The sequence below is a fragment of the Kryptolebias marmoratus genome, linkage group LG3, assembly GCF_001649575.2.
Source record: "Kryptolebias marmoratus isolate JLee-2015 linkage group LG3, ASM164957v2, whole genome shotgun sequence".
Classification (NCBI taxonomy): domain Eukaryota; kingdom Metazoa; phylum Chordata; class Actinopteri; order Cyprinodontiformes; family Rivulidae; genus Kryptolebias; species Kryptolebias marmoratus.
Genome location: NC_051432.1, coordinates 14,344,389 through 14,362,371, shown reverse-complemented (window position 1 = coordinate 14,362,371; position 17,983 = coordinate 14,344,389). Strand labels below are relative to the sequence as shown.

Below are 17,983 nucleotides of genomic sequence, written 5' to 3'. Positions count from 1 at the left end.
AGTAAGATCTGCTTTTAAAATGTTGCCATTAACTATTAGAGTCAGCTGTGAATGCTTGTTAGCAAAATATCTCATGACCCCCCNGTCAAGTTTGCAAAATATCTCACGATCTATTGGATGGCAAAAATGAAACTTCCAGAAAGCAATGAGTGGGTGTCCATCTACTACTGATTAAATTTTGGAGTCAACCCAATTCAAGATGGCCGCCACAGCCAACTTATCTACGAAAAACAAAACATAGCTAGAACTCAGTCAGTTTGATTGATACCGAGCTACCATCTGGGGTGGTAGTAGCTGAGAGTCAGCCCCATTGCTTACTCTGAGCTTTGTTGCAAGGAGGAATCTGACATTTATTTAAATGGGATTTTTCTGCAAAAGAAACCTGAACTGTGTTGGAATTTCCACGATACTTTGCAAGATAAGGTTTTTATGCAACCGGAGTGACTTTGCAGAAGCTTTTTTATATTCTCCGTCGTGACATTTAATGCAAAACACAAAGCTTCCAGTGGACAAACGTTTGTCAGGCGCGATGAGAAGTGAACCCGAGCCGTTCACATCCCCTCCGCTGACATGAGCAACCCTGAGGGCTGAGCTGGCGAGCAGGTCACATTGTGCTTCCAATCACTCCCAGGCGCAGATTAAAAACAGAAGAGGGGCGCCTTAATTTTCTTTCTTTTTTTTTTTTTTTTTTTTTCAGAGAGAAGCTAGTTTGACAGCTCAATAGGAACCGCACGGTGGAGATGGAAAGTGATTTATTGGTTCAAGCAGCAACATTAACAGGAGTTTGAATCACTGACAAAACATCGTTTACCACAGATTACACTGACGTAGATGAGTAGTGGCGAAACAACACACACGTGTGCAAAACACTCCAGATGACAAACTAGGAGGGCAAGTAATGGTGCACACGAAGGTGAGCACGAAATCAAACTCACACAGGTTTATATTTGTTCACATGTCAACAGCAAAAAAATTATATTAATTAAAAAAAAGCACATAAAAAATAAGGCCATTACTTGTAGGTATGTAATTAAACACTTTTCGAAATATTTATGTTTGCAAGTTTGCTGAGAATTAGTTGAAAGTATTTTCCTCAGTTTAGTTTTTTTCCTATTTAAATTGTGGACAAAGCTTAAAGCTGCTGAGTTTAGATGGTTTTAGCAGAAGGTAACCCAGACTAAAAACTGAACGCCTGTTATAAGAGTCTGATAAAAGTACTACACAACTTTACTAATGAGCATTGTCTAAAGTGTTTTCGAACAAACCTCGCCAGGTTTCCGTCTACTCTGTGACAAATATGGTACATTTTTACATGAATAAGATAAAAAAAACCCAGACAGATTAAGAAGCACATCTCTATACTTTGGTTTAAAGCCGTGCCGCATGTTTCCTCTCATTTCCTGTATTAATCTTAGGTTAAACTAGCCATTGGCTTTATGTACATAATGCATAAGAACACTTTCTTCTCAGTCAGTGATGAATTGTTCATCTGATTGTTGATTCTTACCTCTGCACTTCTGCAAACCATTACCTGTCTGTGTCATCACAAAGGCAATGAGGTCTGACTACAATTCTTTTTGTACTTATTACACTTTATAAAAGTGAATGCTAAACAAATACTTATATTCAGTTGGTTATACTGGCTTAAATATAACAATAATGGTTGCATTTGCTTGGTAAAATTCACAGTGTATAGTGGAAAAAAGGCTATAGTCCTTGCCTAGTTTTATTCAACGTCTACATGGGACTTAAAACACCAAGTTTCTGTTTGCTTGAGATGATTTTTGCTTTAATTCCTACTATTTTTTGCAAACGTAATCCAAGCAACTGAAACATGTTCTTAAAGGAACAGTGAAGATCTTTTCCAGTGGGGTTCTGTGTAAAGGTTATGACCAATGAATATATTTGAATGACATCAGTTTGGGGAACAATGATACTGCAGGCAAAAGTGCCCAAAACCCAGTTATTTTTGCCCAAATGTGACCCATATCAGTCTGAATGTGACAAATCCAGTTTTTTCCTAGGTCACTTTCACGTGATCCTAAATTGGGTACATATTGGACGCTTTTCCAAACGACCTCAGTCTGAACGGCCATGTCGCATTTGATTTGATTTGATTTTTTTCCCCGCAGTCATTTTTTTTTATTACACTGTTATTCCAGCAGAAATAGCTAAAATATTATGATATTCCTGTAGAAAGTTCTCCAGCTCCAGCTAGCTGCTGCCTCTACTAGCATTAACAAATAACCATACAGTTCCATGTAAATAACCATGCAATGCAAAACTGACAATGATATAAAGTTTAATAAAATAGTGTTCTCATGAACCACCATGATTTTTTTGTTTGTTTGTTTTGATTTTTTAGATTTAATTATTTAGTTATTCAGAATGGCAGCAGTCCACTTTGGTCTTGGCCCAGCTTAGACTAGCCATTAGCTAATCATTATGGTCAGAATTAATCCCCATTTCTCTGGACTGAGATTGTTCAAAGATCTCCAACAGGTAAGATATTAACTGCTCATAGGCTTACTGGAGAACCACGCTGCAAAAGATCTGAATTGTTGCTTTAGGACTACACTAAATTCTGTTATAATCAGTCATTTTCTTTCTGCATTTGACTGTAGATCCTAATTCCATTTAACTGAAACAATGTTTTAGTGTTTATATGCGTCTTTTTGAAAGATTCTTTTTTCCCTAAAGAATAAGACACAGTTTTAATATTGCTATATACAATAAGTGTATATCAAATACAGCACAGAGCTTCAGTCGTGACAATCATTTTTTTCATTTGTTTGTTTGTTTGGTTTATATCTTTAATGAGTAACATTCATTCTGAAGGAGCAAACAGTCATCTCTCATCGGTCAGCCTTTTCCCTTCTTGCGGCATCCTTCCTGGCGGTGCTGCCCTTTACATGAAAACCACGCTCAGCTCCTGGTAGTTTTTTATAGAGTTCAGCTGCATCCTTTAAAAAAAGTCCTCCTCCTTATCCTGCTTCCCCCCACTCCTTGTTTTTTCTCTCAGGCCACAGTGTCACTGTTCGTGGGTGTGGGAACCAGAAGGGGGCTTTTCTCAGGAAGCTCGGCCTGCTAAAAGGCTCAGGAAATCCACTCCATGGTCTGTTCCTCTTGTTCCAGTTCCTAATATGTGCTTCCACACACGTGTTGCTTCGGTGTCCCAAACAGAGTCTGATATATTTTTGGACGTACAGATTTTAAGATGAATATTGATGAGTTTTTTTAAATTTGTTTTTAAAGCATAAAAACTAACTCCGGGGAGCCATCAATTGCTGTCTTTCCTGACGCTGCGGTCCGTGTGGAGGTTGTTGGGCTCTGGGCTTTTGCACTGGATGCTGGTTCCATTCATGGGGCCGGTGCTGTTCAGCTGATTGTCGGAGTAACACCAGCAGCACAAGCATGACTGGGAGAACAGGGGAAGAGAAGAAACACGTTAACATGTCAGAGTTTTTTTGTCACATTTATTTGCAGAGCTACAGTCTCCCATTTGTTCACCTTCAACACGTGAACTCAGGATTTTGTTTGTCTCCCCTGACAGACATTCGTGAAGCGTGCGAGCACCGCCTGTAAAGTGACTACACACCAGACCGCTTTTGTTGCTCATGGAATGTCATCACATCCCAGCCCCTGAGTCATGAACAAATGCGTCTCTACTCGTTTTAAAAGCCAGATTATCTCTAAACCAAATGTCTATCTGTGTGTGGAGAGGGATGAGGTGATGTCCTGTGTGTGCGAAGGGAGCGCAGTACCTTGAAGCAGTTTTTGAACTTCTTGCTGACAAAGTACAGTATAATGGGGTTTATGCATGAGTTGATGGTTGCCAGGTTGATGCCGAGGTAGTCCAGGACCAACAGGAAACTGAAAACAGAGAAAACAGGAGTGATAAAGCAAATAAAATCAATGAAGACTTGAAAGCTTGCGTACTCCTTTTTTTAAATGAAGTAAAGTAAAGTAAGATGTAAAAAGTAAAACCAGAGACTATTTGGTTATTTAAAAGGTTGATGGCTTGTGGGGGAATAGTGTTCTTCTGGTGGCTAGTTCTGGTCTGTGGGCTTCTGTATCTCCTCCCATCTGGCAGGAGATTAAAATGATTAGAAAGAATGCTGGGACTTTAATTTATTTTGAAAGGAAGGTCTGAGAGGAAGTTATAATAATTAGTGCTTTTTGCCCATTGTTCTGTTTGTTAAAAGTATTGCTGAAAAACTCTGAAGCAGAATTTTATGAAACCTGTGGGAGATTTGAACATGTGCAGACTCGGAGCCCGTAAAGTTCTCTCTTGGAATGGTTGTTGTTGTTGTTGTTATTAAAATGGCCAAACCCTGCAATGACCCGATTAGATTGATTTGTTTGTTTTTTTCATTTGGAGTTATTTTGCTTTTCTTGAGGTCTGCAATGTTCCAAAACCTAAACCTTCATCTTTTCCAACAAAAGAAATACCTTAAATGCCTCATTAATTGTCCTTCTGTTTCCATAATTACTTATCTACATCAGCATAAAAAGCATTTTTATGATACCTAAGAAGCTTGTTTGGCCTTCTTAACACAAAGTACGGGCAACTGACAGCATGCAACCATATTTGACGAGTCACCAGACCAATCAGAGCACTAAAATAGACCTTTTGCGAGCGTGTAGCTAAAACTGAGCGTGGCAAACAGACAGAAGGTGCCATTAAGAGGTGCTCCAATGTACAGCATAAGAATAAATTTAAGCTTTTTGAAACATTTAAACTTGAAGAAAGTGAATTTGTGAACTTAAAATCCAAAATTACAAGGGCTCTTCAAGTAAATTTAGTGCATCAGGGTAGAAACCAATAGGAAACTCACTTCAGTAGCTCACAGCGCATCTCGTCTTTCTGGTTGTAAACCATCTTCTTTAGAATCCTGCTCAGGTGCAGCGGGAACCAGCAGAGGGCAAAGATCAGCACAAGGCAGAAAACAGCTTTGGCCACCTCCCGCCTCTGCGAAGAGAAGTACGAGTTTGTTTACCGGACGGTAAAAAGCGACAAAACGGTCGACAGAAGCAATCAGGTAAAAGTGTTGGAATGGTTGCTGTTTGTCCAACCTGTTTGAGGTGCTCACTGAGCGCGATGCGAAGGCTGCCCTTCCTGTGGTTCAGCATCTCGCTGGTCATCAGCGTGTAGAAGATGCCGGTGCAAGTCAGGGGCACGCAGAAGTAGAAGCCGAAAAGCCACCAATCCTTATTGTTTGTATAGAACTGCAGGAAGAAAAGCACAGCTATAAACTAGTTAAACTACAGTTCTTTTTTCAGGAGTTACAGTAAGTCTGTGACCTGAGCGTTCGAGACTGAGGTGTGGATTTGTTAAGTGCTGCCGTCCAGCCGAACAGTCCACATTTATGCACATTCTTGAAGCATTTCTTTACATTATTTTTGATTTACAAGTGAAACTGTATCTATATGGATCTTAAACACCCAATTTGAAAATGATTCAGCTTGACTTAGTGTAAATGTAGATGCTCTGCTTTTGGATTTAAATCACATATAGAGACCCCGAACACTTCCTGACCGCTGCGGTTCTCCAGTGCTATTGGAGCCTGTGTGAAAACTGCTCATTGGGACAACTCTGAAAACACATCAGTTCTAATCATGTAGTGAATAATAACGGCTTGTGGTTCTAGGGAGGTATGATGAAAATGCTATTTTCAAAACCATAAAAATGTAACCAAACTTTGTTACACAATGTTTCCGGGTCTTTTACTTTGCTGGTCCACTTTGGACTCCGTCATGGTGCAAATACGTCACAAACAAACAAGTCATTTTTCCGGTTTTGAGGATTGGGAATGGCACATATGGCTCAGATTAGAGCTCTGTAGGCCTCAGTAATTGCACTTGGCCTGCAATCAATTATGTGCTTGAAGGATGTGGAAAGGCCACAATCACCAAGAGCGAGAGCGTTGACTGGGTTTATTTCTGAAAGTGATACTTCACTCAAAATATTGACCAGACTTGGGACTTTGGTAAATGACCTACTTGACACATTTCTGAGCTTTCCTGTAATGTTTGCATCCTTTAACTGAACTGTATGATGTTATTATGCTTTAAAATATTTATTGAATAAGCAGGATATGTTGGAGCTGATTGCTTTTACTGCTGTATTCATGTACTTAAAACACAGTATATTTCCAATCAAGACAGCGTATCAGCACGTCCATTAAAAACACTCTCCGACTCCAAGCGTAAAGTAATTCATGCATTTAAGATGAAGGAGACATTAAGCTGAAGGTGAGGTTTCACCTCAAGTAGATTTCATGCTGGGATCCATTTTCTAGCTTACTAATCCTCTAATGCATCACTACCATTTTGGAAAATGTAAAAAGTAATTTGCACAAATGCTCTTCTACAGTTGGTGTTGTACAGAAACAACACTCATAAGTTTTTTTTTACCTGAAGAACTTAGCTTGAAAAACACTGAAACAAAACACTATGTGGAAAATTGGATTTTTAAGGCAAACTTTTGTGGCTTCATGCAGATAAGATTTCCCCTTTAGAGAAGTTGTGTTGTCTACAGTGTGAGCCACTGTGAACACACACATTGATGTGGATATACTCTTGTCTGTTTGGGGACCCCATGCTGATTAAAAAAAATCTCTTGCTTGAAACTTTTCTATAAAAACTGAAGGGCCGTGCCTGCATCAAAACTAAAAGTTTTTTGGTGTTTCATACAGAACCAGGTGGGCTTGACGCCTTGAGACATTCTGCCACTTGTGACTCTTCTCTTTGACCTGCACATATGTGAGTATAGCTGAAAAAACAACAGAAACATTTTTTGTGCGAGTGAAAGTGTTGTCAGTCGCACACTATGGATGCATAAATTTGGGATTTTATTAAACCAGAACGTCAACCTTGTAGTGCTTTGAAACTGACCATTATCAAAAAAGCAGTCTAAATGGGTCACTTTTCAGTCACAATTTCAAACTTATGTTACTTTGTAAAAGAAAAAAATCAGAAAATGGGAGCGGTTGTGATATCAGTAATTATAAATATTACACAAAGGCAGAACTAAAAGGCTAACTGATGAATGGTGTTATCTTTTAACATTTAACAATTTAAAAAAAAAAGCTTGTTAAAACCGAACAAACGAACAGGAACTATATCTCATAATGCGACTGTTTTCAATTCATTTATTCTTTTATGCTATGGGTGAACTTCTATAAATTAATTAATTCAGTTTTAATCTCTGATCTGAACTTGGAGCTTGCTCTTAAGATCGTTCTTTTTGTGTGCGTATGAGACAAAACATCCATCCATCTTTCAATCTATTTCTTTTTTTACCCACTTTTCCATGCAGGGTTGCTGGGAGCTGGTCCCTATGTTTCTAGAGGTCATTGGGCAAAGGGTGGGGTACACCCCTGAACGGGCCACCAGTCCGTCATGAGGCCACATAGAGACAGATCGACAAGTTAGACAGACAACCAGTCATGCGCTCGCTCTCACCTAGTGAAGATTTAGAGTTACCACTTAACATAACATGCGTGTTTGTGGTCTGTGGGAGGGAACCCACGCACGCATGGAGAGAACGCACAAGCTGCACACAGACAGGCTGCAGCCGAGTTTTGAACCTGGAACCTTCCTGCTGTGAGATCAAACAGCTAAGAGGACGTGAGGTTACTGAAAGGAGGCCCCGCTGTCTTAAATGTTGAAAAGTAAACACAAAGACTCAAAAGCTCTTTACTGCAGTCCCTACTTTAAATTGTTGGAGAAAGCACTATTTTTATGGATCTGCATTGAAGGCACAAAGAAACACAGTAGTGTGTAAAAATCAGCTCAGATTAAAAACTCTCAGAGTCAAGAGAACTACTGTAACAATAGCTGTACATAACCCTGGCATCTGGCCTCATAAGAAACAAACAAACAAAACAAATATATTAATAAATAAAACAAAAAAAGCTTTGAACACTGACAAATCACTGAATGTGTTAATATTAATCCCTAACACAAAACAGAACAATTGACTTCAGGTTCACTGAGCCTAATGGTTTTCGCTCATCAATAATTACATGTGGGCTGTTACATCCAGTGTGTCTGTTCAATGTTTTTATCTGTTATGCGAATGAAAAAAGACAGTGAAACTTGCATTCCTTAAAGAAATGGATGTCTCTCACAACCTTTCATGCCAATGATTTAAATAAAGATCCTGGAAATTCTGTTAGCGCTTAGAGAACGTGATTGAGGTGACCAGTTGACCAAACATGACAATTTTAACTCAGCATCTATAAAAATCATCTTGTTGTCTTTATGGTCAAAGAGCTGTGACAGCCATCTTAAGTCATTTTGACTCCAAATGTTAACCAGTTGTAGATGTGAGTCCAATGATTGCTTTCTGAGATTTTCATTAAAATCCAGAGGAGCTCACTAGTTCCCAGAACCCCCTTAGACTCCCAGACCCAGATTGGTCTAAAAGCACCCAATCCTCTTATTTAACACAAGAAAAAAATAAATAATGACAGATTACCTTCATGAAGTCGGTCTTGGGGTTGAGCATGCAGGTGCGAAAGGTGATGTTGGTGTAGTTGAAGGAGACCATATCAAAAACAACAGCCTCGGGAACAGCCAGGATGAGTGACAGCACCCAAATTATTATGATCTCGATGAGGGTGAGGAGGGGGATGCCCACTCCCTGCACTCTGCTCCAGGAGGCCACGGCCCTGTACCTGTGACGAAGGAGATTAAAAAGGGAACATTCAGAGTGGAGCTCCGTGCATGCATTACTTATACTGTAGGTACCCATGAACAACTAATCAGAGTCAAGAAAAACCAACAAAACAGAAATATAATGTAACAGTCCTAGGATACAAACTGGGAAACTGATTTAAAAATATTTAAACTATGACACAATTACTTTGGCTTGTACGTTACGTTCAACTAGTCATACCACATGCCATTTTATAAATTAAAGGCCTGGCATTCCTCATCACCCACCACCTTTTATGCCAGAGTTTCAGTCTGAGATCATTTCATGTTGAGAAATGAGGGAGTTGTAGCTGTTTTGGTCAAACGTTGAAAATAACGTTATGTGCAAACTCATGCTAAATCATGAGGTGTTATCCTCAGACCATGTGCTGTGAATAAATCTCAGCTATTACCAGACCATAGTTTAGCTCAATATCTGTAAAACTGACTGAGTTATAGCCGCATTTGTTTTTGCTGAGGTTGGTTGGCTGTGGTGGCCATTCTGAATTGGATCGGCTCTAAAAGTTAATCAGTTGTAGGGGTACATTCACTGATCACTTACTGAAAGTATCATTAAAATCTGTCCAATCAACCATGAGATATTTTGCTAATAGACCGACATAGATCACTCTAATAGTTAATACCAAAAGTTTAAACACAGATCTTGCACGATCAGTCAGAGATCAGAGTATAAGTTGGAGATCACTCCCAGCTACTACCACAACAAACCTTAGGTCTATATCTGTAAAATTGACTGACTTACAGCCATTTTTGTGTTTGCTAAGCCTGCTTTGCTGTGGTGGTTATCTTGAATTGGAGTGACCCCAAAAGTTAATCACTTGTAGATTTAATCTCAGTAATTACTTTCTGAAGGTTTCATTAAAATCCACCTAGTGATTCATGACATATATTGCTAACAGTACAGACAAATGAACACACACCTAAAAGCAAACAGGCATGGCCAAAAACAGTATCGCTCCTTTTTTATGCCTTCGGTGGCGGGTGATAACAAAAGGCGGAACTGCAAACACTCAGTTGCGTTCACTCACTGCTTCACTGTTCAACAGAAATTAGAAAGTTTCTTTATGCCTGGCAGCATACCAAGCACAACAAAGCGCTGCGTCAGCAGACTATCAAAATGTTAAGATTTAATGCGGAGAGATGATCAGTTGTTTATTTTTAATATCTAATATTTATATTTCTGCGAAGCCTCCAAACGGGCAGGCCCCGCGTTGGCAGAGAGGTCTGTGTGTTGGCTCGTGTTTCCTGCTCACCCATTGTTTGTTTGCTTGTTTGTTTCACTAACGGAAACCACTTGTCGAAATGTTTTAGTAAAATGGCGCATCAAGATTTTATGGCAAAAACAATATATTTTTCATGATACATTTGAATTTCTCTGTCGAACATCATGGCGGCATTTATATTTCACTAAGTGGTAATGTATCCACCTTTTTTTTTTTTCTTTCTCCTCCTCTTTATACAGCATTCAAAAGATACAAAAGAGACTAAAACAGTTTTCGATGCTTATGAAAATAGATTTGCCGTACAGGTCTTGGGTACCATTCGATTAAAGGCCGAAGAGCACAACTGACCAACACAGCAGACCCCCACCCCCCACCCNCATAATGGAGGTCATTAAAGTTGTCTGGCTGCTTGAGTCTTGGAGTCTGTTCAGAGCAGGTAGGCAGGTCTCTTTTCTCTGAAGTCATATGGTGCATTAAGTGAAACAATAGTGAACCTCAGCACTTCGGGATCATCATTTATTCATCACGGAACGTCTTTTCAGGTACTAATAAATAATAATTTATCAGCATGCTTGCCTTCGGGACAGCAATGTTAACTTAAAGGCCTAGTGTTCTCTTAAACTGGGGGTGGCTACAACTGTTAATCAGCTGTAGATGCACATCCAGTGATTACTTTCTGAAAATGTTAATAAAATTCGGTTCATGAAATGTTTTGCTAACATGACAAACAAACAAAAACACACACGTGCAGGCTCGCACACACACAGACGGGACAAAAACATTTTTTTTTTTGCCTTTGGCAGCGGGTGATCAAAATGAAGCGTGCAGTGAATTTATCATCAACACAACGCTGCAGATAAACACAGGATCCACGAAGGAAGGGCCAATGTTTTGAAGCCCAAAGCAACAAAAAGAAGACTTGGAGAGTTAAGCCACTTTGCTGTGACCCGATGAGCTTCCTGAAAACAATTATCTCCTCTTCCTTTCATTACTGTAGAATCAAATCAAACTGTTTGTACAACTTGCAAAAATAATTTCTGCATCTCCAGACAAACTGCAATTGCATTAAAGGCAACCAGCTGCAAGCGCTTCATCTGAAGCAATGGCCTTTTGTCCTGAGTGAAACAGGATTTAATTGACAAGGTTAGACAGCAAATTTAATTTTTCATTTCTATGATCAGGCTGCCACTATAAATGCTGTGCATCAGCACCTGCTTATGCATAAAGAAGAAAAAAATACATCAGTTACTCTGCTGTGACATTAATCCAAAGCTGTTGTCTGTTTATGGAGTCATTATTTTTTTTTAAATTACCTTATTGACAAACAAAACTTTAGAATTTACACAAGTTCATGACAACCGAATAAGCTTTCTCTTAGGGACACCATGCATGTGCACATGACATTTTTGGTCACATTAATTTTTTATTTATTTTTGCTTTAAGGGATAGTTTGAACATTCTGAAGTGAGGTTTTGTGAAAAGATTATGAACAATTAATATCCTACATGTTGTACATAGCTCTCTGAACAGCCTCAGTTTAGAGAACTAGAGATTAGTTCTGACACAACCAACGAGCAAAGCTCTTCTCCAAATGCTGTCGAGTGGATTGCTGCTGTCTTAAAAAAAGGTCCATTCGAATACTATTTTAACTCCCTTTACATCTCTTTTAATTTGCCTTGGCGTGGTTATTTACATAGATTCTTGTGGTTGTTTGCAAGTGTAAATAATGACTGCAGCAACTGGCTTGCACTCCCAGTGCAACCTGGGCAAAATTTTGAAAACTGGTTTTAAAAGGCAGCTATACTTTTGGGAAGTGGTGCCACTCGAACTAGCCATCAGGCTTCATTTCCAAAGTGAATTTCTGCTGTCCTAAAACAATTCTATACAAAAAAAAATCCACAGTGATTCATATAAATGCTATTTTCTGAACACTTTTTTAAAAATAAACCTTCACATTGCGCGGTTCTGGCAGGAATAGGTACCATTCCAAGCTGCATACCAACCATCACATTTAATGTAAATAACTGTGTAATGTGAAACTGGCAACCATCTAAAGGTTTATAGAACGGTGTTTGCACGAACAGTTGTAAAATCACTGAGATGGAACAAAATCCCACTTCAAAATGTCCAAACAGTTCCTTGAAACAGAATTCATCTTGAAATCTTTAAACCGAGCCCAGTCAGACTTCTGCCTCCCAGGGACAGTAAAATTGGTTTCTGTGACTGACCAGTCAGGAGTTTGATTGTACTAACCTGTCCACGCTGAGCGCACACAAGTTGAGGACAGTGATGCCAACAGAAGCCTTCTGCAGGAAAGGAAACAGCTTGCAAAGACACAGGCCAATCACGCTGCCGTCAAATGGAAAGCGAGAAGCCAGGAGCTGGTGGAAAGATACAGTAGATGGTTTTTATGCAGCATGTTTCCTGCAGCATTTTCAGCACATTTTTCTTAGGACGAAATGTAAGATTTCACATTAGTATGGCAAAGAAAAATGTGTGAGAATATGGCTTAAAAGAGTCAGAATTCATATCAAATAGAGGTCCTTCATCTGTGAACTCTGCATTTGACTTCATCAACTTAGTTGTCGAGATACAAACGCAACAACTTCTGCATTCATGGCAAACTATAAACCCCACCTACCTCTAGTCATCATTTTAATATTTATTAGCAGCCGCCTAATGTTGCTGCCTGTCGCTGTGTGTGTTTGTGCGTTTATCTCCAAAGTATCCCACAAACCACTCAATAAATTTTAATCAAACTCTCGGAAAGTAATCATTGGAGAAACATCTACAACCAGTTCGCTTTTAAAGTCAAACTAATTCAAGACGGTCACTTCAGCTTATCAAAATTAGCCAAGACAAAAATGGTCAAACTCAGTCAGTTTGACAGATTTTGAGCTAGAATCTGATGTGGTTGCAGCTTAAAGTCATTCACAGCACATACTCTGAGCATGAAGGTCTTGAGATATCGTGTGAGATTGAGTTTAATGTTTCTTTCAAGGTTTGACCAAAACGGCTGCAACTCTGTCGTTGCTCATGGTAAGATGTTCTTAGTCTGAAACTTTGTCATGAATGGCAGTGGGCGACATGCCTTTCTTCAAAGAGTGATATTACATTATTTTCTTAAAAGGATTTGAAATAAACTAGTTTCATTTATTTTTTGTGTGTAATATTTTCTTGCTGAAATCTGCAAAACCAGAGAAAGACATTCAAATGACAGTAAATGTTGGTACAAAGGCTGCAAATCACACGTAGCAATAATTGTGTCTCTTTACATTGTGTCTTTACAAGTTATCAAACCTATTGTGTTTGACACGGATTATTTTTTGGATTTCCTAAAATTTTGAATATTTTATGTAAAGTAGAAGATGAAATCTATTGTGATCCCCCACTGATCCAGTTGAACGGCTAAGCCTTTTAACAGAACAGTGAGCTCCTCCACATCTTTACTTCCTAAACAATTAGCCTCTTTAGGACGCCCATTTTTATGGCCAATAATGACCCATTAAAAAGCCACACACACGCACATAAAACTGGCAAAATGTTTTTTTTGTAAAACTGTTAAATTCCTGGTAAACTACAGAAATCTCAATGCAGAACAGTTTCAGTTGCAAGTTTGTTTGTTGTCCGTCATCGTTTTAAAAGATTAGACCTTATCTGACATCCTTTGTTGGGGAAAAAAAAGAAAGAAAAAAAAAATCAAGGACATCTTTATAAAGTTTTGCTTTGCACTTTTTTGACATTTTTCCTACGTAACGCAAAACAAAGGATGATAATTTTGTAAACAGCGTCCTTGCCCCAAGGAAGAGGGAACTGGGGGTTCGAGATCTGTGAAGGGGGCTCTTTCTTTGTTTGCGCACAGACTGTTTCCCCTTGAAGATTTTTGTTTCCTCTTTGCACATGTGCTGCTCAGACTACAAAGTCGCCGTGCCCTCAGAGTCCCAAGTTAATTTCAACCAGGTGGCTTACTCAATTTTCCTCTTGCAAAACAACATCCTTTAATGTGGCTAAAAGGATCTGAATGACTGATCTCTCATTTTCGCCATCGCTCTTAAATATTACACAAAGGCCGACAGTGTTTACTCGGCATAAATCAAATGGAGGTGGGAGCTCTGCAGCAGCTCAGCATATCAGCCCACAGAAAACGCTTCATATTTTAAAGTGGCCCAGAGGCAAACAAAAGTGCCGTGAGTCACGCTAAACTGGAATCATGTGTCGCTCTTGTGCTAATTTCAAACACACCGGTTGTCAAGAAGTGGTTGCTCTCTCTGCATCCTGGATCTCTCCGACAACTCGTGTGTCTCACGAAAACAGGAATGAAACAAGTCATTAAAAAATAGGCACAGAGGAGGTAAAATAAAACAGGGTTATTTTAGCTTTTTGCTCTCCAAACCCCTAAGAAAAAAGAACTTTATTTTAGCTAAAAAGCTAAGCAAAAAAAAAAAAACCTCCAATTTCTTTTTATTTATTAGCACTTCTTGAACAAATGCGTTTTGCTTACAGCCCCGCAACGTTTTAAACAAAGTTCAAGCGAGATCTGTTATCTTTTAGGATATGCGTTAGGGATGACTCTCAGCTCCTGCCACAACAAATTTGAGCTCAATACGTGTAAAAAGGTTATAGTCATTTTTGCATTTACTAAGGCTGATAAGCTGTAGCGGCCATTTTGAATCTGGTTGAATCCGAAAGGTAATCATGTGTACAACTGACGATTCATTTCTGAGAGTTTCAATAAAACCTAGCCCGTGGTTCATGAGATATTTTGCTAACAGACGAACAAATGAACACGTGCTTATATGAATTCAATCAATTACATGATTGCCTCCCTTTTATGATAGTGGGTGAGAAAAACTACATTTTATGTACATATATATGTAAGTTTTACATAAGATGACTAAAGCCTCTGGTCGACTTCAGCGGCATGTGTGACTGTAGGGCGACTTTTGTGTTTATTTAAGTCTACCATATCCCCGCTCCTCTCATCACTAATCTGTGCACATGAGGAAGATAACACTGTCTGACTGATTACACGTTCCCGTCTTTTTGCACACTCCCTCTACCCCCCTCCTCTTTTTCCTGTCTGTAATATTCTAGTTTATCTGAGCATGTCTCCTCTGTTGTGGCTGCGTTTCGTCATATCAACACTGAGACCTGTCACTCAGCACCTCGGCTGCATGAGAAATAAAGTTAGGGCTGTGCAAAAACAAGCAGCCGGGGAGCAAAACCTTTACCTTGTAGACGTTGATAGGGATATCAATGAAAATGTAGATGAGGTCACCCAGGGCCAGGCTGGCAATGAGGGCATTGGGCCCGTTCCTCATGCACTTGTGCTGGTATATAATCCTCAGGAGGGTGGCGTTTCCAACCAGGCCGACCACAAAGACTGTAATGGAAATGACGGTGTTGATGTACTTAAAATAGTTGCTAATGAAGGGACTCGTGAGGCACTTCGGAGGTACCATTGGCCTTTTTACAACAGTTTCATTGGACGAGCTGGATCCCAAATCGTGAGCCTCAGCTCCAGGGGCCGGCGGAGGGACACCTAGCCCTTTGCCTGGACGGGTGGTGCTGTGGAAGCCCGGAGACTGGGTGGAGTGGACCACTGCGCCGGGGAGAGAGTCCTCAGCTTCAGCTCCTTTTATCTGGCACATTCCTCCGGCTGCCAAGCAGGCCATTAGCACAAGCATATTCTGAGCTGGGGTGCCCATTATTAAACGCATTAAGCTCTTTGATTTCACCGATAGAATGAATCTTGCCACTGGTGAGAAAACAAAACAAAACAAAAAAATAAACAAAATGTTTATACTTCAGAATACACACAATGCTTGTTGGCCTTTAAAACTGAAGAGAAAGGAAAGACTAACCAAAGACACTGACTTTGCTGAAATATGCTGAAGAAACTGAAACTGAGTTATTAAACCTTCAAGAAGCAGAACACTAGCTAAAACTATCTAAAAGTAATTAAATGGTATATAGAAGCTAAAAAAATTGCTTTAAATGCACAAAAGGCTTTTCAAAAGTTAAAAATACCAAATGATAGCTAAAGGCCCATGAAAGGCTAGCTAAAAGTAGCTAAATATTAGAAAAAACTAAAAGTAGCTAAATAGTAGCTACAAGCTAAAAATAGCATAAGGCTAGCTAAAACCTTAAAGCAATGAAGGCCTAGTTTAAAGCTAGCAATACCAAAAAATTAGCCAAAAGTACACAAGAGGCTAGCTAAAAGCTGAAGAATAGTAGCTAAAAGCTAAAAGAAACAAATAAGCTAACTAAAAACCTAAAAGTAGCAGAACGATGGCTAAAAAACTAAAAGTGGTATAAAACCCCAAAAAATAAAGTAAATGTTTTGATGCTGACCTAAAAAAGAATAACATTTTTAAAGAATTTGAAGAGATCTCCAAGTATTTCTATAAGAAAAAATATTGTAAACGAAGTGAAATTTTTCGAGAAGTTACAAAACCCAGAAATCACATCAACCATCTTCTGAACGAGTTCTGAGATATAACTAGCTAAAAATAGAACCAAGTGTGCAGAAGTAGTTAGATTAAAAAAATAAAAAAAAATTATGGAAAAAAAACCCAAATAAAAACAGCAAAACAATAGCTTGAATGCTGATTCAGCATTCAAGCAATAAAAGTTTAATAATAAAAGTCAGCCACAAGAAAGCTTGGAAGCAGCACTATCCCACTAAGGAGTTACGAGGATTTTTATTAACAATGTCTTTAAGACTTCAAAAAGATTTTGCCAAGGGGGCACAGATGGGAGATGCCATCACTGGTTACAATCAGACAGTGAGGACGAGGTATCAGCAGAGCACATCGGGCAGCTCTTTTGCTCTCACTCATTTCTACAAGAAAGAGAAGCTGTTTGTATTTTTGAGTCAATACTGTTGCCTCTTGTGCTGTTGTGACAAGGAGTGTTTTGCACGGATTTGCAAAGTGTGATTTCTCCGGCTTTACAATTGTTTTCTGGTTCTAATTTCAAAAGGTTAAAACATGTGGTTATGAGTCCCCCCCAACACACACACGCACACACACAAAGAGCAAGGAGTTGGGGGTAATTTCAAGTAAACTTTGCAATGCAAGCAAAAAAGGTTACAACAGAAAACAGATTAAGATCAAAGTCCACACAAAAAATGTAAATTTTTTTACCATAAATTCACGATCTCTAGGTAGGAAAATATCAGCATTTTTGGACAAAATCAGAGTAATTCATCCCACAAAGTTGATGGCAATGACTGGGTTAAAGTTTGGAACTGTCAGAGAAGAGCTGAAGCCCATTTCATCATGTCACAGTACAGGCAAGACTTATAGCTCAGAGTTCTTCCTGTTCAAAGTCCCTGCTGTCACCAAGTACACAAAAAACTATTTAGCAGCCAGCCCTTCAAGTAGCATCACAGTTTAGCATCAGCATGACACTGCTGGGATCTGTGACAGCACACAAACTGATCTGTCCATAAATAATAAATACGTTTGGTTTTCACCTACCGCTTCTAAAATGTCTGCCTGGCCCCCTTGGAAAGCGTCAGGCAAACTTTCAGCTGAAGCCCCCAGACATCTGTAGCACATCACATGAGTAATTAACGCACTATCAAAGCTGCGCCGTATCCCACTTGGTTTGAGCAATGCACCCGTCTGCTCTGAGGTGCCTTCGCATTATGGCTCAGAGTTTCCTGTGGAGAGTTTGCAGTATGTCTAAGTGTGTGTGTGTGTGTGTGTGTCAGAGCACCAGTGAGACACTTTGACTGGGTGGGATAGTAGTCTCCACCTCCCTTTGGTAACAGACTGGGCCCCCTTCTGAAACATCACCCTCCTTTCCCCCTTTTTCTCAGAGGCACCGCCTGCTGACAATCATCTCCAGCAGCACACACACACACACACACACGGGGGAACAGGGGCATATTTTAGAGCCAAACGCCCCACCAATCTGCCCCATTCCTTGAACCCCTCCTACTTTCTTATTCAATCCCCCATCAGTCACATTATGTCTTGTATACATTAGACACAGCTGTTAAGTCACACAAAGGCATCAGATGTTAG

The 17,983-nt window shown here is 39.5% G+C and overlaps 1 protein-coding gene across 1 annotated transcript; it reads right to left on the bottom strand.

The window, feature by feature from the left end:
• Window positions 1–735: 735 nt before the first annotated feature.
• Window positions 736–17,666, bottom strand: ednraa (endothelin receptor type Aa). The gene is made up of 8 exons (XM_017422008.3): window positions 17,432–17,666; window positions 15,179–15,705; window positions 12,201–12,328; window positions 8,486–8,684; window positions 5,077–5,229; window positions 4,839–4,972; window positions 3,765–3,873; window positions 736–3,418 (listed from the first exon to the last, which is right to left on the bottom strand). Exons 2-8 carry the CDS (start codon window positions 15,665–15,667, stop codon window positions 3,281–3,283), a joined length of 1,350 nt encoding a protein of 449 aa, XP_017277497.1. The 5' UTR covers window positions 15,668–15,705; window positions 17,432–17,666; the 3' UTR covers window positions 736–3,280.
• Window positions 17,667–17,983: the final 317 nt, after the last annotated feature.